Source organism: Mesocricetus auratus, unplaced genomic scaffold, assembly GCF_017639785.1.
Source record: "Mesocricetus auratus isolate SY011 unplaced genomic scaffold, BCM_Maur_2.0 Super-Scaffold_100007, whole genome shotgun sequence".
Classification (NCBI taxonomy): Eukaryota; Metazoa; Chordata; class Mammalia; order Rodentia; family Cricetidae; genus Mesocricetus; species Mesocricetus auratus.
This window is the reverse complement of record NW_024429191.1, coordinates 58893532-58916250: the sequence shown is the minus strand read 5'-3', so window position 1 is coordinate 58916250 and position 22719 is coordinate 58893532. Positions and strand designations below refer to the sequence as shown.

At 46.5% G+C, this 22719-nt stretch overlaps 2 protein-coding genes across 5 annotated transcripts in view; both read right to left on the bottom strand.

The window, feature by feature from the left end:
• Cdk5r1 (cyclin dependent kinase 5 regulatory subunit 1) overlaps window positions 1-5689 on the bottom strand; it is a 76960-nt gene extending 71271 nt beyond the window's left edge. For 2 of the 4 annotated variants that reach the window (XR_002384199.2, XR_002384198.2), the window contains exon 1: window positions 5268-5689. Coding sequence is in view for 2 of the 4 variants with exons in the window: in XM_021231131.2 (XP_021086790.1) it covers window positions 2735-3658 (924 nt within the window). In the remaining 2 variants the exon portion in view is untranslated. Of the gene's footprint in view, window positions 1-137; window positions 3802-4012; window positions 4154-5267 lie in introns of those variants that run through there. The other 2 variants (XM_021231131.2, XM_013118390.3) reach the window with 2 other exon arrangements.
• Window positions 5690-8636: 2947 nt separating this feature from the next.
• The window catches only part of Psmd11 (proteasome 26S subunit, non-ATPase 11), a 31689-nt gene continuing 17606 nt past the window's right edge, over window positions 8637-22719 (bottom strand). The window contains exons 5-14 of the mRNA XM_040749286.1: window positions 22492-22549; window positions 17433-17627; window positions 15588-15732; window positions 14112-14172; window positions 12247-12309; window positions 11578-11703; window positions 11117-11152; window positions 10857-10908; window positions 10246-10388; window positions 8637-10126 (exon numbers count right to left, since the gene is read on the bottom strand). Coding sequence (XP_040605220.1) covers window positions 10246-10388; window positions 10857-10908; window positions 11117-11152; window positions 11578-11703; window positions 12247-12309; window positions 14112-14172; window positions 15588-15732; window positions 17433-17627; window positions 22492-22549 — 879 coding nt within the window. The 3' untranslated portion in view covers window positions 8637-10126. The remainder of the gene's footprint in view (window positions 10127-10245; window positions 10389-10856; window positions 10909-11116; window positions 11153-11577; window positions 11704-12246; window positions 12310-14111; window positions 14173-15587; window positions 15733-17432; window positions 17628-22491; window positions 22550-22719) is intronic.

The window sequence follows — 22719 nt, the reverse complement described above, 5'->3', positions numbered from 1 at the left end:
TCCTAATCTCGGAAGTCTGCTCCAACCCCTTTCCCTGACTGCCCAGCCCAAACCTCTACATACACAAATCATGCATTAAAGGTGCCCCTGGCATACTCCCAAACGGCAGGTCCACAAAGAGGTCAGCGTAACGGATGGATGGTCAGTGCATTTTATTGAATCAGCACAGTACAAAAATAAATAAAAATAAGGGAAGGGGAATTAAATTACAGCCAAACTGAGCTTCATGACTCGTCAGATTATAAACCACACATACTCACAAACACGCTACACATACATACATAATGAGACAAATATAAATTAACAGTATCCACAGTTTGGTCAAAGAATAGCTACAGAAGAAATTTCACTAAAAAAAAAACACATACATCACATGTGTGTAATTAGCAGTATCAGATGACAGCTATCGATAATTCTGGGGCAAGGGATGGCACATTTTCTTTTCATTGCAAATTTAACACTGCTGAAACAAAACTAAATTCTAATAACTGCATGGAAAGAATATATCAACCCTTCAGGGTTGTAAGGAAAAGAGGAAAATCCAACCCTGAACTATGCCTCAGTGGTTTGTCCTCGGCACGGCGTGATCCCCACAGCCATCTGTTCTAAGGTTATTTTTCTTAAGACACAAAATGTTCCTGGTTTGCATGCACAGTACCACTGTAAAAGCAACGAAGAATAAAAGGGGGTTGTGTAGATCTTTTTCACATTTTTCTTTTTTTTCTTTTCTATTTTGTGTGTGTTTGTTCTAAAAGTGTCTTCATAGCAGCATGTCGGATGGGTTCATTGCTCGAACACTCAAGTCTATCAGTTGTACCTTTGCACAGTACTGATGGCCAATGCAAGGGGAGAGAACCCACGCTTCACAATGGAACTAGGGAGTTCTTTCCTTCGTCGCCAACCACTCCTGAAGTATGCACCTCCTCAAAAATTAAAAAAAAATGTTTTAAAGTACAAAGAGAAGGAAACAGTCAAGAGAGCTAGAATCCTGTGATTGCAGCTCAGTGAACAGCTTCAGCAGCTGGGCGGCTACAAACACACACCTTCCTCAGACCGGACAGCTGAAGCTCCTCTCCCACTACACCAGGGGCCAGAGGCCCCGTGGGGCTCCCCACACAGGTCACCGTGGCAGCAGAATCTGAAGCCAGGCCAGGGAGGCTGCAGCTAGGCCTGTGCAGAGCAAGCATGAGGGCCCAGCAGCCGTTCTCCGAATAACCTGGCTGAGGGGATGGCAGAGGCTCTCTAGTCCCAGCAGATCCGGGTCCTCTTCCCCCTCTGTGAACACATTGGCTGAAAGGCTCTGCTCCAGGCCTCTTCAATGCAGACCTCAATTTCACAGCTTCTTTCTATGTGGGTTTTCAGTAGTGCTTGTGAGGAAGTTGGCAGCCACCTGGAACCTAATCCTATGTAAGATAACCTCTGCCTTCCCCGCTGTGGCCCCCAATCACAGCTCTCCCTGGGGAGAGAGGACAGGAAGAGGAAATCCTGGGGAGCATCTTCACATTGCTCTTTGTTCCCCAACGCTGCAGTGAGGGCCATGCAGGAAGACTCACTCCCTTCTCTTGGACCGCTTCCAAACCCCAAGCCACCAGTCTGGGAAAATTAGAAAGAAAAACCAGTAAAGTCCACAAAGAGTAGTCTGCAACTGCCAGGGAGAGGTGGGTACCACACCCGGCAGCTGCAAGTGTTCAGCTGGACAGTCACCAAGCTTCCAAAGCAATCAGGAGTCACACTCGAACCTTGCATTGTTTCTGAGACGCAGCTGCCTCACTAGGTTGCACATAGCAAAACTTCATCTCTGGGAGAAACCGAACTGCTTGGAAACAGCTTAAACTAACGGGTAGGGCTGGGAGCCGCCATTACCACAGCAACCTGTCAGCTTATCTCACCTGACCCCAGCTTGGCAGGACAAATGTCTCAAGCATGGACACCCACCTGCCCAGAAGGCAGCGTTGCTCGTGGGCACCTGCCACTGTCCAGGCTTGTGCAGAGTGATTGAGCTGCATTATGCAAATGAAACTCACTCAGGAAAGGAGCTCCCTAGCTTCACCTCGCCCCCTTACCTGGGACCCCAAATGAGAGGAACCTATCTAATAAGCAGACCGCCTCATTAACCAACACCAGGTGGGAGCTGGCCGCACAGAGAAAGGACACGCGGGGAGCTCCATCCCGCCAGTAAGGGAAAGCCCTTCGCCCAAAGCCAAGCAGCAAAGCAGGGCCGTGCTGGGTCACCAGCCATGGACAATCTTTGCCAGACCGACTTCCAGGCTCCTGGGCTGGTGCCCCAGGACAGTGCAGCACTGGCCTCACTGAGAACACCCTGGCTCCAGGAGCCTTTAGGAGAATTAAACAGTCACCAGAAAAGGGTCAATTCCTCCTAGGCCACTGTCATCGGCCTCTCTCTAGCTCCCATCATGGGGCAGTGGGAAGCCTCATCTACTCTGGACCCAGCATGGGTGCAGGTGACATGGGCAAGCCAGTCCCTTGTGTCCCCAAAAGTGAGTGGTCAGCAGCCTAAGTGGCTCTGAATGCATCTTCTGGGTTTGCACAAGGTTCATGAGTTCGAAAGTCCCCAGAGTTCTTGAAAGGGCTGGAAAAAACCCCAAGGAGAGAACATGGGAAGAAGCCCTTGGGGGCTTTGCTAGACACATACTGTACACAAAATTTGATCCGTTTAGTAATAAATTTTTAAAAACGAATGGAATCCTTGAGCCGGGATACCAGCTACAGGGGCTCACCGGTCAAGCCCCAGGAGGAGTCGCTTCTTGTCCTCCTGGCCACTCTCATTCTTCAAGTCGGAGAACACCTGTGTGAAGTAGTGTGGGTCAGCATTGATCTGCAGCATCTTGGAGCTCATGAGGTTGATAACTGAGAGGCAGCGGTCCCAAAAGGCTTCCTTGCAGCTCTCCACGAGGAAGGGCTTGAGCGGGTAGGAGATCTCATTGCCCATGTAGGAATAGGAGAGGTACAGGCAGGTCAGCAGGACAGCCTGGAGCTCGTGGTCCGAGCCCACCTCGGAGGAAATAACATCCCTGCAGAGCATGTAGAGGAAGACCACGTTGGCGGGTGTGATGAAACCCTGGTCCTGCCAGCCCTGTAGAAGCAGCGAGCGGTCCACGCTGCGCAGCCAGAGCACAGGGTCCGTGGGGGACAAGTGCTTCAGGCGATAGCACCGGCGGCAGAGAAACTCGCCCAGACAGCGTAGCAGCTCACTGGTGGACGCCTGGACGATGACCCGTTTGGGTGTCCCTGCAGAGGTGATGGCAGGGTGCGGGGCCTTCTTGACAGAAGAGGAGACTCCAGTCTGGGAGCCGGAGAGCTGGCTGGCTGGGGGTGCGGGCGGCTGGGCCGGCGGGGGTTGGGCGAATGTGGACAGGTTGGCGCACGACAGCGACTTCTTCAGGTTCTCATTGTTGAGGTGCGCGATGTTGCTCTGGTAGCTGCTGTTGGGCTGCGCCTTCTTGGAGTTCTTCTTCTTGGCTGACACTGCCACGATCCTCTTCCAGGGCAGCACCGAGATGATGGAATGCCGCTTCAGGCTCTTGTCCTTGGCGTTCTTGCTGTTCTGCACGGCCGTGTAGTGGCCCACAGTGGCCGCGCCATCCTCAAACAGCGTGGCCTTCCGATAGCTGGGGGACAGGGACAGCACTGTGCCCATGGTGCCACTGCGCGCCCGGCTGGGGCAGGCGCCCCTGCGCGCCCAGCCTGCCGGCCTGAGGGAAAAGACGGCTTACCGAGCCTGAAGCGGCCGCAGGGAGAAAGGAGGCGCTCCCGGGACGCGACGCGTGTAGCCCTGCGGATCTGCGTGGAAAACAAGATGGTTCTCAGCCCCGGGCGGGGCTCCGCGCCGCACCCCTCCGCCCGCACCTCCGAGGCCGGAACCCCCCCGGGCTGCGGCCCCACCGAGCCCCAGTCCTCGCTTCCACTGCGGCACCGGGCGAGCGTCGCAGCGGCCGCCGCAGCAGGACCCCGAACCCGGCCGCGCGCACGGCCCCGGTCGGCGCAGGCTTACCCGCAGGCAGGCTCCCGCGGCAGATGCAGCCGCTGCGTCCCAGGCCCTCCGCAATGCGCGCCGCGGCCCCGGGGCTCGGCGCGGCTCGGCGCGGCGGCGGCTCGCAGCTTCTGTCCAAGGTTCTGCAGACGCCGCGGCCCCGCCCCCCAGCCCCCGCCTGCGTCTCCGCCGCGCGCCCGCCCCGCCCCGCCCTGGCGCGCGCTTCGCAGGCTGCCTCTCCAGGTCGCGCGCGCCGTCCGCACGCCTGCTCGGTCTCGCCGCCAGGTCGCGGCCACTCGCGTCCTCGGCTCGAGCGGCGCACGCAGACGCCTCTAGTGGGCGCGCCCCATGCGGCCGGCGAGAACGCGCAGCTCCGGGTCTCCGCCTCGAAGCCGCCCGCGCGCAAGCTGCAGCCCGGCTTCGTGTGCCCCGGCGCCGCGCAGCGGAGATGGGCGGGCGGGCGAGCGAGCGAAGGGCGGGGCGAAGGGCGGACCCCGCCCAGACACGTGCTGCCTTTGTTCCCGCCGCGGCCCCCGCTGCTGAGGCCGCCGGCCTTGTCAAGAGTGGCCCCGGCGGCCGGCGGCAGGGGAGAGCTGTGTCCGGCGTCGGCATAAAAGCCCATGGTCCCCTAAGACTAGGAAACCCCGGGCTAGAGGGGCGAGGACGGCCCACATATCCTGTCACCGGTTGTGTCAAAATCGAAGCAGCTGCGCCTTCGGGCCAGCCTCATTTGCCTCTTTTGAAACTTGAGAGTAAAATTGCAGAATATTCTGGTCTGACCATCGACGCAAAGCTCCCAAGCACTCCTCCATACTTCACAAAGACGGTGGTTTACTAGTCACTCATTTTGGTCTGATTCTGGAGACTCAAACTGGCAAACAAGCCGCAAACCGTCCCTTAACTCAGACTCCCATCTCCGGACCTAGGGAATTCCTGACAACACCTGTAACAGCTGAGCCAACTACCCCCAAACTGGCATCTTGAGTCATTAGGTGCAGTACTTGAAGGTTAGAAAGTGTCATTTTCTTTATGAACCCAGAGAGTTCTCTGCCAAAAGAAGCGGAAGGTTTAGGAACCTTGATGACCAGAATAGAAAATGCACCGTGCTGTGCCAAAAACCGTTTTACAGGACCTCATCAAACACCCACAAGGCTAGCTTAGCTGAGTGCCCTTCCTCACAGCGTTCCTCATAGAACGGAGTCGAAGCCAGTTTCCTATTGCTAGAACACAACACTCGGACACTGGATAATCTAGAAAGTAATGAAGGTTAGCTCACAATTCTGAAGTCTGGTCCAGATCCGGTGGTAGAACATGCCTTGGTGAGAGCTCCCAGGGTTCACCTCACACCAGGAAGCGCGGAGGAAGCAAGTACTTGTGGGATTGAGGACAGGTGCCACACTGGCTTTCTAACCACACCAGCAGGAGCTTCCTCACGCCCTTCATGCATGGAAGCGATTCTATGACTTCAAACCTTTCCTCTAGCACAAGCCAGCCAGGAACTTGCAACCTTCCTGCTTCAGTGTTCACTGCTGGAACTGAGGCATGAGCCTCACCAGCTCTACAGAATTAATTCTGGAAGACCCAGCTCAACACTGAGATCAAGCCTCAAGGCTGTCAACAACCCGAGCCCTTTAAAGAGCTTCCCTACCAGGTAAGTGGTGGCGCACATCTTTAATCCGAGCACTTGAAAGGCAAAGGCAGGAGGATCTCTGTGAGTTTGAGGCCAGCCTGGTCTACAGAGGGAGTTCCAGGACAGACAAAGCTATACAGAGAAGCCCTGTCTTAAGAAAAACCACCCCCTCCCCAAAAAAGAGCTGTCCTGGCTCTTTTCATCACGGTGGGCTCTAAGTCATCCTGCCCAGGTCTCTCAGCTCCACCGGCCCAGTACCTCTTCCTAGAAAGGTAACACTGAAAGCCAGCCCGTTGTTCCATCCAGTCCCTGTGGAGAGACCTAGCTTTCTCAGCCAGCTTCATGTTTATATTACTTCAAATTCTAGGACTGAGCAAAAGTAAGTGTTCTACTTCCCTAATTACACACATATCTCTGAAGGCTGTAATCCACCCATTGGAAACACCTGGGCCTGCTGTTGCCTGCAACTGAATCACAGCTCTTTATAATTCATCCCAGAGTTCATGGGTTTTTGCCAGCATGGCTGTACACGTCCTCTCTTGTCTTCTGTCAGCCAGCCCTTCCCCGTTACCTTCAAGACCCTCTCCATGAACTACTCCAGACTACTCACATTGCTAGGGACAGTCATGATTGTAGCAAAACAGGAATAGGAGTCTCCCAACCTACATGCTGAAGAAGAGGTTGTTAGGGACCCTACCCACCTAGGTCATGCCTGACAAGCTTAAGTCAGGTTCTGTAGAGTATCAGAACTCCCAACAATGGAGGCTAACGGACATAAAGGCCAAGAATCCACAAATTGATCGGTTCACGGCCGGAGGTCTCAGCTGGTCTCCAGCAGACACAGGAATCCTGAAGGAGATTCTAATGTCAGTGAAGGGATGGACTTTCTGCTAGCAAGGACAGAGCAAGCAGGCAAAAGCATCTGGCTCCATGTCCTTATACAGGCTTACAGCAGGTGTGGCCAGATAAAAGGTGTGTGTCTTCTCACCTCGAAGTCCAGATTGGAAATGGGTCTTCCCACTTCAAATTAAGCAAAAAAGTTCCTCACTGGTGTGCTCCCCATTTTTGAATTTTTGTTAAGTCCAGATGTAATCAACCATGAACAGCCATCACATAAGGCAGCACACAGTTCCCCTGTTCACTCAAGCCCACCTCTGCCTCCCCACACCCAGCTCCCTCACTGTTCTAACAGGGAAGCAAAGAAAGGGCAACAATATGCCCAACATGGTAGAACGAAGAGCCCAGAAGGCAGAGTCCAGGCATGTCTTCTTCCTAGTACTCAGATAGCTCAGGAAAGATGTGCTACTTTCCCCACAGCCTATCTAACTGCCTTGCAAGGTGCAATGCCCACACAGTACCTCAGTAGAAATCTGCTGTACACACGCTACTTCCCATGCTGGCCCAAGGTCAGAAGGCCAAAGGAGCAGCTACACAGGTACAGGAAAAAGTTCCAATCAAGACCTTTAGAGGCCTGGTTCTTAGCCTGGCAGTGGCACACACCTTTAATCCCAGCCCTTGGGAGGCAGAGACAGGAGGCTCTCTGTGAGTTTGAGGCCAGCCTGGTCTACAGAGCAAGTTCCAGGACAGCCTCCAAAGTTACTGAGAAACCCTGTCTCAAATAAAAACCAAAAAGCAGCCGGGGTGTTGGTGGCGCACGCCTTTAATCCCAGCACTCGGGAGGCAGATCTCTGTGAGTTCGAGGACAGCCTGGTCTACAAAGTGAGTTCCAGGACAGCCTCCAAAGCTACAGAGAAACCCTGTCTAGAAAAACCAAAAAAAAAAAAAAAAAAAAAAAAAAGCAGCCTGGTTCTTGAAGTCTTCTTTGAGGCATAGAGCAGCACCTAGTGGCTCTTGTGAGCAACACAAATTACATAACCAGCTGCGACACAGCAGGGCACCAGAGCAGTTACTCTCAAAGGCAGTGTCATTAATGCACAATGCACAACAAAGCTCCAATACCTTGAAGGCTAATGCCTAAAAGGGGCCCTCAGCTAGACAGCCCAGAACAAGGCTAACACATGGGCCAGACCTTGGGGGCAGAGAGGAAGCTAGGGAGGCTAGCTATGTGAGACCCAGGAAGGGAAATCGTGGCACAACCCACAGAGGTTGTGCCATCAGAGGTTACCTGTGAGAGCCACATTGACCACATGGGTAATGTGCTACTTTCTAGTAATTACATTAAAAAAGTAAAGTGCGGGTGAATTTTAATATTTAACCCAATCCACATATAAATTTATTTAACATTGCAGTGCATGTATAAAAATTAGTAAGCTGCTAAACACTTTTTTGACACTGAACCTTTAAAGGATGGTTTGTGGTTACAGTCTGAACTAGCCTCTCTTCAGGGCCTGACGTCAGACGGCTAGCAGCTGCCCGACAGTGCAGTCTGAAATCACCCCACTGAGGGCTACAGTCCTGAGCACTGCTTGCGGTTTGCTTATGTTGGGAAACCCTCCCCACCCTGCTCCAGCTCCACATCCCTAGAGATTTTTAACATCCTTTATAGAAAGGAAATTTTCTAAAGGAATATTATACACAGAAAACATCTACAACTGAAGACTGCTAAACTGGAAAGGGCTTTGGCAGCCCCCCAGAGGCACGAGTCCCTCAGAAGACCCTTGCTTGGGGTCTGAGGGCAGTGTGGAAACAGCTGACACTGCAGTAAAGCAAGGCTGGCCGTCAGAACTCTGGCTCCTGCACTTCCTCAGCCCTAGCATCCATCCTGTCTCCTTCCATAGACAAAGAGATGAGGACAGACTTGGAAGACTACTGCCCAGGCCCACACATTCTCACTGGCTGGCCCTCGTGCCCAACAGACACCTGAGCTCCATTTCTGACTTCACTCCTTACAGGTCAACTTTCCTGCCCAAGGTCTCCAAATATGGATTCCCAGCATGGCTATAAGACCCCCATTAAGCAATGAAGTAATAGCGTTCTGGCCAAGCCAGAGGGGCTACATGAAATGTTTGAACTTGCTTAGACACCCTCCAGCACTCAAAAAAAACAAAAGACACCTTTTGAAAAAAAAATTATTTTATTGGAACTCATCTGAACATCAGATATACCTGGTGTTGGTTAGCAAGAACCGTTTGTACATTTGATATTGATGGTGCCAAAACCAAAACAGTGACTGGACATGATGGGGAGAGAAAGTGGTTGAGAACAAAAACCTGATTTTGAAGAGGAAAATAAAAGCCAGTCAGATTCAGTGAAGATGCAAAACCTGGTACAACAAAATCCTTTTACAAAATAGAAATCTATTACCAAAACCTGGAAGGATAATCTGAGAAAGGTTCTAAAGAAAGAGAAGTAGGAAGGAGCAGGAGGGGGAGGGGAGAAAAAGAGAGGAGACAGTGGATGAGGACACAGCACATGGGACAGCAAAGGTACAGGCGTTCGCTCACCTGCCCAAGCCTGCTAGGAAACTGCATCGGAAACAAAGCATGCTAAAACAGCGCCACCCTGTTGGCTCACGCTCTTAAGAGGCAGAGAAAAAGTCTGGAAAGGGAGCATGAGGGTGCTTCAAACCCAACAAGAAAAAAAATTTTTTAATTAAAAACAAAAAAATCCCAAACCCCCACCCCGGCCTCATTCCCAATGTTCACTGTTTTGAAAAGGGATAGAGCCATCTGACAGCAGGAGAGAAGGGTGGAGAGGGAAAGCAGCAGATGGAGCAGACAGCCCAACTCCTCTAGAGGGGAAGAGAAAGGATATGGTCTCCAGACTGAGAGGAAAGAGGAGAAAAGCAAAGAGGGAGGAGGGGGTGGTTAAAACACTGACGTCTAATCTAGTTGCTGTGTTAGAGAGAAGCCACATGCACAGCAGGCAGCCTGAGGGCTGAGGCCCACACTGCGCCCGTGTGGCCGGCCGTAGTGGACACTAGCTCCTGGACTTGTTCCCATTCTTTCACAGGTCAGAGCAGAGCCGTACTGCAGGGGTACTGGTAGCGTCATAGCCGGCCCTTCAGCCAGTCTGCTGGAGCCGTCAGAGAGGAAGGGGACAGGCCAGATGGCAGGAAAGAACACCAACGCCTCATTTCAAATAAAAAAGAAAACAGCAGTCTATACACAGTTGTTTGTTTTGGTTCAGTACAAACAGAATAAAAAGTCGTTGCTTTTGATGGTCAGCAAACACCCAATTCTGAAGAGGAGGAGAGGTGGCGCCCAGCAGGTGGATGAGGGTCCCCGGTGGTTGGCGGGGTGCCTGGCTTTGCGGCCCTCTCCCAGGAGGCAGAGAGCACAGCTTTAGGTAGTGTAAGCCTTTTTCCTTTTATTTAGAATCTTTTTTTTTCTTTTTCTTTTTTTTTAAGCAATTTCCCCACTCCCATGTTGGCCAGTGCTGATTACATGAGAACTGGCCGCCTATCGCTGGATACAGATGCACCAATGAGGGTTAAAAACTTTCCGAGCGAAAAGTAGAACAGAAAGAAAGAATCTCCTAGCATTTCCCCAAGGGTTCACTCTCCCGCCACACACACTCTCCAAAGGACCGCTACAGATCCAACTCTGCAAGAGAAGACAGAGCAGTGTCAATCGGGGAAGCCGTGAGGACCAGAAGGTGACGTTCAGTGTCGACAGGCAGAAGACAGCGCTGCCCGGCCCTGGGTCCTGGGTCCAGCACTCACCTATGTCAGCTTCTTGGCTTTGTTGTAGAGGGAGTCCACTACTTTACTCATGTTCTGAATTGTTTCCAGGGCAGCTTCATAAGTTTTATCTACTGGGGGTTCATCGAAAATGATCAGGACGCCCTCCCCCTGGTCCAAAATCCCTGGAAGAGACACAGGAACAAACCAGGTAAAATGAGGTTATTAGATGATAAAAAGAACCTACTCCCTAGCTGCCTCATTTTCCCTTAGCAAATATTTGCCTCCAAAACAATACAGAGAAGCCCTGTCTTGAAAAAAAAAACTTATTTTATTTATGTATATATGTGTGGGCCTGTGTGAGTATACCTAACACATGTGCATGTAGGAACCCAGAGGTCAGAAGAGGATGTCAAATGCCCTGAACTAGAGTGACAGGTGGTTGTGAGTTGCTATGAGGATGCTAGGAACTAACCCTGGGTCCTCTGCAAGAGCAATTAATGTCTTAACTGATGATTCCTCTTTCCACCTGCTTACACATTCTTCATAGGGAATCAGGGCTCCAAGGAACTGCCACAAGAGAAACTCAGTTCCTGTTTAAAGATACACCCTTCAATTCTAACTAGACCCTGGCCAATGTGATGTGCACTTACCATGAAACTTCTTGTCAAGAATCATCTGTGATAATTTTCTTTCCACGTCGGCCTAAAATCAAAGTACATGATTACAGGGACCAATATCCATTAATCAGAGACCAGCCTGATACCAAAGTTTTGAAAGTCTTAAAAACAATGGATTAGAGCAAAATGGCAACAACATAACCACAGCTCTGAACCCACATCCAGCTTCCCACAAAGACAGTCCCTCCATACCTTTGCCCCTTTCCCGCCAACTAGCAAGCCTGAGAACTTACCTTGGAGAGTTTGATGAGGCTAGATATGTGTTCAATCTAAAAGGAAAAACAAGACAGCAACACTGAAAGTCTGAATTTATCTCCAATAGAAAAATAGAGACAGAGAACTGCTGTGTCTCTGGAGCCTGCTGAATCAATCAAGAGGGCCAGAGACTCCTCCTTGGTCACTCCTAGTAACCTGCCCTTCACTATACAGAATACACTCCCATCCCATCTACCAAATACAGATGACATTTACCACACATACAATGACTACAAGAAAGGTTAGCTCACACCCTTCTACCCCACCAGTGTCCTCCTTGATTCATTTCCCATCCAGACAAGTCCAAGCCTTTGGTGGCCTCTTACCAACAGACACCCTTGAAAGTGAGTTCCTATGTTGCACAATATGAAAAAGAAGGTGGCTACAGCTATAACACCTAGCCCAAAACTGTTAAGAAAGTTCCCAGGAAGAGTCTTACCTGTACCCGGGAAAAAGGTTCAATGACCCGGATGAGATTCTGTTCCAATAAGTTATCATATAACTTGGCCAAGTGTGTGCTGATGATTGGGTCATCTCGGAGCTCTGCCCGGTAGTCTGTCAGGGCCTGCAAAACAAAACTCATACCAGAGACTAGCACAGCACTTTATATCACACACACACGATGGCCCACGTGCGCGCGACCTCCAGAGCCCAGAGGGTTAGGATCTCCCTGGGGCTGGAGTGATAGGAGCTATGTGCTGACTGATGAGAGTGCTGGGATCAGAGCTCAGGTTCTCCGTAAGAGCAGTATGTGTTCTTGACTTGTGAACAATTTCTCTGGCTCCAAATGACAATTTTTAAAACTAAAAAGCAGATACAAATGAATTTAATACAGCTCAACGCCTCACTCCACTCACTGCAAAAAACCATTTCCTGGTTTTGATATATTTCTGGGTGAAGAGCATGTAGGATCAATATTAATATCTTTGCAACTTTAAAATTTTTAGGGGGTTGTGTTTGTTTTCGATTTCTGAGACAGGATTTCTCTGTGTAACGGATCCACCTGCCTCTGCCTCCGAGTGCTGGGATGATACCACTGCCCAGCTGAAACTGTTCTTCATTGGTCTTCTTCTCTACCCATTCCCCATCAATTCAATACCACACTCACCTTTTCAAAATCTGCCAGTGATCTGTTTTTGCTAGCTTGAGCCACACATTTCAATGCTTCTGTCTGAGATTAAAGGAAAAAAAATGAAAGTGATCTGTCCTGCAAGTTCACATATGCTCAAAGTCTCATAAGCACCTTCTGTTACAAACGCAATAACCTGTCCCCACCATCACTTTTTTAAAGGGCCTTGGACAGAAAAGCCAGAAGTATGAAATATCACTGTATGCCAACCAGTTTCCCTTTGAAATGTGAAGTGACTTAAATAGAAGTTTCCCAAAAGGATAGACCCGGATAAGGATTCTCTAGAGAAACTAAGCCGAAAGAGAAAAGAACTATGATTTCTTTCTCCTTACTCCAAGATTTCTTATCTCCAAATCTACCCAACTCTTTCTGGCCTCAAACCCAGTAATCCCTAGGCTTTATCATGGTTCACTCTGCTAGCCTTGATAAGACACTGACTGAGTGAAGTCTGCACTGGGGTTCAGGCATTAGTAGTCTACATATTACACCTGAACATTAAAACCCTACATCATGCCAAACTAAATGTACAATGACCAAGAGAAACTTCTGACTTGGTTATCAAAAGGTACCTGCCAAACTCTCAAGTCTCCACTCAGTACCTATCTCTAGATCAGCCTGGCTTCTTGTGAAAGTTGTCACTGAGACACAAAGTACCAGAGGACACTCCTGTCTGTCAGCCTACATAAGTAAGGATATAAGTCTATGTGAAAGACTAAATAGTACAGGCTGTCAGCACAATGTGTCTCCAGTATCTGCCCTGCAGACAGAATAAATGTCATGAAATGAGAACACTGGAACTCAGAGCCAGATAACCAAAGCTCAAAATCTATGTCTACCATTCTCAGCTACCTATTGTTTTCCTGGACACTTATAGATCCTGTCTCAACTCTACAACTCCAGTTTGTTTGTTTTGTCTTGGGGAGGTGGGAGGGCTGGTCTTTGTTTTGTTTTGCTCTGAGCCAGGGTCTTACTATGTAGCCCTGACTGGCCTAGAACTCAGAGATCTGCCTGCCTCTGCCTCCCTAATGCTGGGATTAAAGGTGACCACCACCACAACTGGCTTCAACTCCAGTTCTTATGAGAAAAGTCTCTACAATAAAAGTCAATATTCCCAAAGTCACAACTACAGCTGACTTGGAAACTTTTACCAAAGGAAAAACCAATTAGGATCACTTACTGAGAAAGAGGAAATCAGGTTTTTGTTGATAGCTAATCTGTTCATTGTTTAAAGACATATTTGAAATTCAGAATACTGCTTTTATTTAACTATGACACAGAACAAAAAGCAGATAGGACAAACATCTGAAACAACACCCTTACAACTGTATGCTCTAAAAAAAAAAAATCACAGCTACTCAAATATAAAAAGGATGATCAACCATCAAAGGCCTCTTTTTAAACTATACTCACATTTGCAGTAGGAACAGAAAGATAATAAGGTGAGAAACACTCACAATCCAGTTCTTATACCAAGTATTCTGGCCTCCCTGCAAGCACACATGTACCAGATCTCACCAGGCTTCTGAGAATCAAGATGTGAGATTCACCCATTATATTTGCAAGCCAGGCACATAACAGGAAAATCTGACCAAAGATAAATTGTAGCCTAACAGCAAATATATTTCTGTAAACCCCTGAAATTACCTATGTCTGTAACAAAGCCCAACACTTACTTTCTTCTAGGCCAAAAATTTAACAGTAAAGAAAACCCAGTGAATGACCTTAAGGGAAGAAAACAAGGAGTGGGGAAAGTAGGAGGAAGACATGAGGAACACTGGTCCCACCAAACATCATGAATTTGACCATAAGTGGGTCTCAGAGCAGAACTGCAGTCTATTCCTTACCTGTCTCCCTGCATATCGAAGTGCAAGCTTTCCACTCACCAAAGCCTGGACATCTTCTGGGCTAAAAAAAAAAAAAAAAAGACATACTTGGTCATCTGCTTCAGGACATTGCAATTCTTTTTGTTTGTTTGTTTGTTTTGTTTTGTTTTTCGAGACAGGGTTTCTCTGTATTGTTTTGTAGGCTATCCTGGAACTCGCTCTATAGACCAGGCTGGCCTCAAACTCACTGAAATCCGCCTGCCTCTGCCTCCTGAGTGCTGGGATTAAAGGACATTGCAATTCTAATCATAGTTAGATGAACTATATATCAGAATTCCACTGTGAAGACTCATCCACATTGGAAAATCAACTAAACCCATGTCAGGTTTTCTTTACTCTTGGCCAAAGCTAGCAGTGAAAATTAAAAACCTGCCAAAATTAAAGAGACTGTGGCTGAACGTGGTAGCACATACCCTATGGAGACTGAGGTAAGCAGATCTCTATTGAGTTCAAGTTCTTCTGGTCTTCTAGACACCAGGCATATAAGTGGTGCATACATACATTCAGGAAAAACACATATCCAAAGAAACTCATGTACACGTATAATAAAAAACAAATTTCAAAAATATATTTTCAAAAAAGTTAAGGCCAGTGGGAGGTGGTGGCACATACCTGTCTCTGCAGTTGGAAGGCAGAGACAAGCAGATCTCTATGAGTTCGAGGCCAGTCAAAAGAAAAAAAAGATAATGCCAGCTTGGACAACATGAGATCCTGTGTCCCCTGATATATAGCAACAACAATAAAATACAATTAAGAAAACTTTAAATAATGATCCTAAGTTAGGGACATAGTGTTGACCTAACATGCATGAGGCTCTGGTTTTAGTCCCTACCACCACTTAATCATCATGCCTTTTGCAGTAGTGGCTCACGCCTTTAATCCCAGCACTCAGGAGGCAGAGGCAGAGGCAGAGGCAGAGGCAGAGGCAGAGGCAGAGGCAGAGGCAGACGGATCTCTGTGAGTTCAAAACCAGTCTGGTCTACAAGAGCTAGTTCCAGGGCAGCCTCCAAAGTCACAGAAAAACCCTGTTTCGAAAAATAACAAAAAAATTATTATGCCTTTTAAAGCCCACTTTTTCAATTATTTGCTGAGCTCCATGTCCCCCATTCTGGGTGGCCAGTTGACTAACACTGGCCTACCAGCTATTTCCTGAGCTCTGTCCTGTGCTCAATTCCTGGATCGAAAGAATATTTGAAAAGTGAGAAATTCTCCAAGAAAATTTAAGTAATTTCTAAAAGCTGTCTCCCAGAGTCTAAAAGACTAGCAAGCAAAAATGATGTGGAACACCTCTAACCACCCACTCTATATCAACCAACAGTCTACAAACAGAGCTGCTTCTGTTAAGTGTCCAAACTCCCTGCCCAAGCCATCTCTGCTATAACACAAACTTGGCTAAAAGACTAGAGTTCTTATATCCCACAGTTAATGCACACTTACGTGTTGAGCATGATTTTGCACAACAACATGTACTTCAGAGATGTGATGGCCTTGGGGCTATCAATAGAGTCATAGCCTTCAAATGCCTCATAGAAGTATGAGTAAGCAGTTTTCCAGTCCTTCTCCTCTGCTGCATGAATAATGCCTGGACAGTGAAAAGAAAGAATAAAAAAACATAAAAGAGCAGAATAATAAGAAAGCTGTAAAAAGCCTTAGAAACTGACCCCAACAGCATCAAGTTACTAATGATGTCAAGAGAAAACAAAAGAACTGCCCCAAGTCACAGCCAATTCAAAGAGCTGACATTAGAGCCCCAGGTCACTGGCCTCTGATCAGTACCACCTTTTTAAATTCCAAAAGAGTAAGAGACCCGATTCAAAAGGAACCCTAAAAACCACACACTGTATTATCTTTCCCATACTTCTTACCACCCATTCCTACCACCACCGAAACAAATGTTTAGCCTCCATGGTATCACTTGTTCAGGCAAGTGAACTGACCCACACAGGCCCAGACCACATGAATGAACTCAATTAGTAATATCAACTCTGGGCTGGAATATAATACAATTAGTAAAATGCTTGACTACCACATACAAAGCCCTGCATTCAAGCCCCAGCACCAAATAAACTGTAATCCACTCGGAGGTGGAGACAGGTCATTCTCAACTACAAACCAATTTTAAGGCCATCCTGGGTTTTATGAGATTATATCTCAAAAGGAAAGAAACAAAATTAAAATAAAAAATAAGAATCATGCCAGGTGCTAGTGGCACATGCCTTTAATGCCAACACTCAGGAGGCAGAGGCATGTGGATCTTGGAGTAGCCTGGTATAATAAACAAGTTCCAGAACGGCCAGGACTTCATAGAGAAACCCTGTCTCAACAAAACAGAGCAAGAATCACGAGCGCAGCTTTTTCTATACACATTTTTTATTTTCTTTTTTTGTTTAATTTTTTGAGACAGGGTATGGCTGTCTTGGGGCTCATTATGTAGATCAGGCTGGCTTCCTCTACCTCCAAATGCTGGTACTAAAGGTATGTGTTACCACACCTGGCTAAATTTAGAATTTTCATATTGAAGCAGCTTTCCTGATTAGTAATATTCCCCAACATGTTATTGCTTTCATTTCAAATACACCTCATTTTCGGATGTGCTTTTGCCTATACAATCACTGTATAAATCTCATATAATGCCAATTCCATAAACAGATGTATATGGCTAACCAGTATTTCTTTAGGCTAATACCAAAAGTTCACCTCATTAATCCCAATTTGGTTGCTCCTGGTGAGCTTTATGTTGGCTGAAATGACTACATCCACCCTATGCTGTCACCTGGAATGACACGGATATTAAATTAGCACCTCACAGGCTAAAAAGCACATCTCTGTGACATTAGCCTAATTCTTCTTTATGACATGAAAAGACCTCAGCCCCCATCTACCACAGTGCTGCCCTACACTCTTCATATCAAGATATGCTAAATACTTAGCAGAGGAGAGTAAAGGATGCTGCTGCTAAATGAAATGCTACCATTAAGTAACTAAGAGATAACTTAAGTGAAACCCCTAAGGTATGGCTCTGACAACCAAGTTGTCTCTCCCTCCCTCCCTCCCTCCCTCCCTCCCTCCCTCTCTCCCTCCCTCCCTCCCTCCCTCCCTCCCTCCCTCTCTCACTCACTCTCACACACACACACACACACACACACACACACACACACACACACACACACACACACACACACACACACACACACAAAATATCTCACCCCGCAGCATGCCTTTCAATCATAAGATAAGGTAAGCACTAAGGCAGTGTATCCTATGTACTGCTGTGCCTCTTACCTGACTGCATGTCCAAGGTGGCCTGCAATTTAGGGGGGCAGTAGATGGCATTGGCTGTGGTTCGAGCAGAGGTTAAGGCAGCTCGGGCTTTCGGCAGATTACTCAAAGCATGGTATGTTTTGCTTTCTAAAAGCTGTACTTCCACCAAAAGGGCTTTATCATCCATCTTTTTCAACTCCCGCAGCAGCTGAGAACCTGGAAAAGGAGAAAATATAGATATATCTGTTTGTTAGCCTTATTACCACCATCACCCTTTTTGGAGGCGGGGGACATTGAGACAGGATTTCTCTGTGTAGCCCTGGCTGGCCTGGAACTCACTCTGTAGACTACACTGGCCTCAAGCTCAGAGATCTGCCTGCCTCTCACTCCCAAGTGCTGGAATTAAAGGCATGTGCCACTGCCTCCTAGCATTCCTCCTCTTTTTTAAGATAGAAATTTAGTATACAGCTGGAGATTGCCTACAATTTACTATGAAGACCAAGTTGGCCTAAATGTGTGAGCTGCCACACCAGCCTCTTTTCCCCCTGAAGAAAGGTCTGTTTAGGGCTAGAGAAATGGTTCAGGGGTTAAGAACGCTCTGGCAAACAACCAGTGCCTACATGGTGGGTTCACAACCATCTGTAGCTCCAGTGGATCCATAGCCCTCCTTTAGACTCTTTGGGCACCAGGCACACACATGTGGTACATATACACACATGCAGACAAGCACTCATATTTGTAATTTTCTTATAAAAAAAAGATTAGTTTTAAGCTTGTAAATGTATATGCACATGCATGTACAGGTAGGTCTCTGTGCACAGAGACCAAGAGGCCATCAAGTGCCCTCCTCTATTCACATTCTGCCTATTTCTTTGAGGCAAGGTCTCTTTCTGAACCTGAGGCTCCCATTTTCTCACCTAAGCTAGAAGGCCCCCATGGTCCTTCTGTAACCACATGCGTTGGAGCTGGCATTTTTGTCTAGATTCCCTTGTTAGCTTTAATCTTAACATCATAATACCATAAAATCCCACTCTCTACTCATAATGACAATAATAAAGAGACCCTCAGAAACCCATACAGGTTACCTTTACAGCCCATGCAAGAATTAAATTTTCCTCTAATGTGCCTTTAAGAGAAAACCACATCTCTCTGAAACTTTTATTCTAAACACAACACTGGAGCTAAGAGTCCTATATACTCACACCTAAGGTTTACAGTAAGAATCTCCCCATCCAACAATCAAAAGACTGTAACTGTGTAAGAAACACTGGAAGCAGCCAGGCGTTGGTGGCGCACACCTTTAATCCCAGCACTTGGGAGGTAGAGGCAGGCGGATCTCTGTGAGTTCGAGGCCAGCCTGGTCTACAGGGCGAGTTCCAGGACAGCCTCCAAAGCCACAGAGAAACCATGTCTACCAAAAAAATAAATAAATAAATAAAAAGGTGGTTATGAGCCACCATGTGGTTGCTGGGAATTGAACTCAGGACCTTTGGAAGAACAGTCAGTGCTCTTAACCGCTGAGCCATCTTTCCAGCCCTAAAATAAATCTTAGAAAAAGAAAGAAACCTGTTCGTTTGGGATTGGCAAAGACATGTATATTAAATGGAAGGAACTGATTTTTCACTTCCCAGCTCCCTCTCAACAAACTTGTAGAGGAGTTGAGGATGTGGCTCCTTAGAAGGAGTTTGTTAAGTTTGAGGCCAGCCTGGTCTACAAAGTGAGTTCCAGGACAACCTCCAAAACAATACAGAGAAATCCTGTCGAGAAAATTTTTTTAAAAAAAGACATATGAAACTGTTAGACGTGGTGGCGCATGCCTTTAATTCCAGCCCTTGAGAGGCAGAGGCAGGCAGAACTCAGTGGGAAGCCTGGTCTACAGAACAAGTTCTAAGACAGCCAGTACACACAGAAAAACCCTGCCTCAAAAAATATATATTAATTTAAAAATTTTTTTTGGTTTTACGAGACAGGGTTTCTCTGTATTGTTTTGGAGGCTGTCGGACCAGCCCGGCCTCAAACTCGGGAGTGCTGGGATTAAAGGCATGCGCCATCACCGCCCGGCAAATTTTAAAAATTTTTAAGTAAGTAATGGAATAGCCATTTTTGTAGGATAAACGTTGAACACTGGCAATATTTTTAGCATAATAAATCATAAAAAAGGAAGTGGAGACACACACACATTACCACATGCCTGCAATCCCTACAAAAGGAAGTCTAAAGCAGGAGGAGCCAGAACTTATGAGAACCTATCTCAAAAAAGGGGAGGGGGGAGAGTGGAACTGGAAAGATGGTTCAGTGGTTAAGAACACTCCCCGTCCTTGCTGTTGGTGGCAGTCTGTCCTTTAATCCCGGCACTTGGGAGGCAGAGGCAGAACTCTGTGAGTTTGAGGCTACAGAGCTAGTTCCTGGACATCCAGAGCTACAAAGAGAACCCTTGCACTGAAAAATAAAGAATAAATATATAACCAGATGAATAAATATCGCCTGCAAGTCCCAGTATCCACAGGGTGATTTACATCATCCATAGGCATGCACATAGTATACATACATAACATACATGCAGGCTAAACTCTTATACACATAAAATGAATCTAAAAGAAGTAAGCAATGGGAGATTTCTAGGCTATTTAAAGATCATAGAAGGAGGATTTAACTGCAATAAATGACTGCTGAGGGAAGAACACACACTTTCTTCAACAGTGTACCTACTGGTAAGGTGTTCACAGTCTTGTAAACGAACCCTTTCATAATCCTAACAGCAGCCTTAATGAAAAGCAGTGGATTACAAAACAAGGAAACATTAAGAGAAGGAGGGAAGCTAGCCAGGACAAGGAAAGAGATTAGCATGAGTAGGAGAGGTACAAGAAAGGTAACAGGAGGAGGTGATTATGACTGACATACATCATGTACCTCTATGAAAATATCATGATGAAACTCATATATAATCAATATATACTAATAAGAAATATTCCAGCTTCCAAAAATATTAGCACTCAATTTCTTGACTTTTGTGTGTTTGTATATACAATACTTATGTGGAAGTCATATCAACTTGTGCACTACACCTAGCTTTTTACATGGGTTCTGGAGATCACACGCAGGTCCTCAAGTTTGCATGCCAAGCATTTAACTGACAGAACTACCTCCCTAGTCATCAAAACTAACCTTATAAACTTTATATAGTTCTGCCAGGCAGTAGTGATGCAGCCTTTAAACCCAGCACTTGGGAGGTAGAGGCAGTGAGAACACAGCCAGTCTGGTCTACAAACTGAGTTCAAGAACAGCCAAGAACAGCTAAGGCTACACAGAGAAACCTTGTCTTGAAAACAACAAAAATCAACAACAACAAAAAGTTGTTCAGTGGATTGTTTTAGAATATTCACTAAGTGGGGCTGAGGAGATGACTCAGTGGTTAAGAGCACTGGTAGCTCTCCCAGAGGACCTGGGTTCAATTCCCAGCACCCACATGGCAGCTCACAAATGCCTGTAACTCCTGTTTCAGGGGATCTAACACCCTCACAAAGACATACATGCAAGCAAGCTACCAATACACATGGAATAGAATATTCACTAAGTTACACACTAATTTCAGGCATTCCTCTGGAGTTTTATGGCATGTTTTTTTGAGACAGGGTCTGTCAATGAGACTTGGGCTGGCTCTCAGGTTAGGCTAGGCTGACTGACCAGTATGCCTCAGGGGTTCTTCTGTCTCTGCCTCCCAGCAACGGGATTACAGGCTTTTTACTTGAGTAATGGGAATCAAACTCAGATTCCTGTGCATACATAGCAAGCATTTTACCAGCTGGGCCAGCCCCACTGTGGACTTTTGACCAAGTTTCATACAGTGTAGCCTTAAACTAGCTATAACCAAAGATGACTTTGAGCTTGAGCTGATCTTCCTGCGTGTTAAGACGTTAGGTATGATCGACTATGCCCAGCAATTTCTCAAAATAAAAAAATAAAAATAAAAAAAAAAAGACTTCAACCAACAAAATGGCCTGTCACCAAGCCTGATTTCAATCCAGGACCCATGAGTTGGAAGAAAAGAACCAGCTCCAGTTGTTCACTGACCTCCACAAGTACACCATGTTATTTGTTTGCATGTGTGCATTCTCTAAACAAATGAATATGTCATAGAAATAAAATAGATGTTAAGTATATACAAATGGTATGCCTCCAGAGGGATGCAGAGGACCCAAGTTCAGTTCCTAGCACCCACATCAGACAGCTCACAACTACCACTAACTCCAGCTACAGGGATCCAACACTTCTGATCTCCTCAGGTATGTGCAGATGTAGAAATGTTCACATAGACATATATACTTAAATATAAATAAATATTAAAAAATAAAATTAAGTTGGGCATGGTGGCGCATGCCTATAATCCCAGCATTTAGGAAGCAGAGGCAGCCTGGTGTACAGAGTAAGTTCCGAAACAGCCAGGGATAGAGAAACCCAGTAGTAGTAGTAGTAGTAGTAGTAGTAGTAGTAGTAGTAGTAGTAGTAGTAGTAGTAAATATAGTAATTATAAAAAATTAAATTTGGCCGGGCGTTGGTGGCGCACGCCTTTAAACCCAGCACTCGGGAGGCAGAGGCAGGCGGATCTCTGTGAGTTCGAGACCAGCCTGGACTACCAAGCAAGTTCCAGGACAGCCTCCAAAGCCACAGAGAAACCCTGTCTCGAAAAACCAAAAAAAAAGAAAAAAGAAAAAAAATTAAATTTGAAATTTAACAAGATATTAAATATAAAATATAAGAAACTAAAAATATTTCAGCTATTTCAATGAAATGGCTTTTACTGCTCTAAATTTAGAGTTTAAAACTGATGTCTATCCTGTAAAATTAAGACTAACCCCAGCTGGTTTCCCAGAACTTTACCCCAGTTTTTCAGAACTTTGAAACAGAACTTTGTGACAAATTTTACAAATGTAAACTACCTGAAATCCTTCTTAGACAGAAGTAAAATATAATTATTAACAATCAGTAAGAATAACCAAGTTTGGAATGCACTTATTTAGCTAGTTTACATATTTAGCTAGTTTAGATTAGATGTCTTACTAATTTCTACCAGTTTACTTACCCAAATGTAATGCTTCCTGGTACCTCTTAGTATCAAAATACAAAGACACCAGCCTTGCCTAGAAAAGAAAATGGGCATTGACTGAAGGGAATGAGGGGGAAAGCCCGGAAAGAAATCAAAGAATGACAGTCACAGAACTGTTACTATTGAATTACATGTTCTGAACATAAGTAAACTACACCCCAGTACTTACTATTTCTTACTATAGCCAAATGACTGTTAACTATA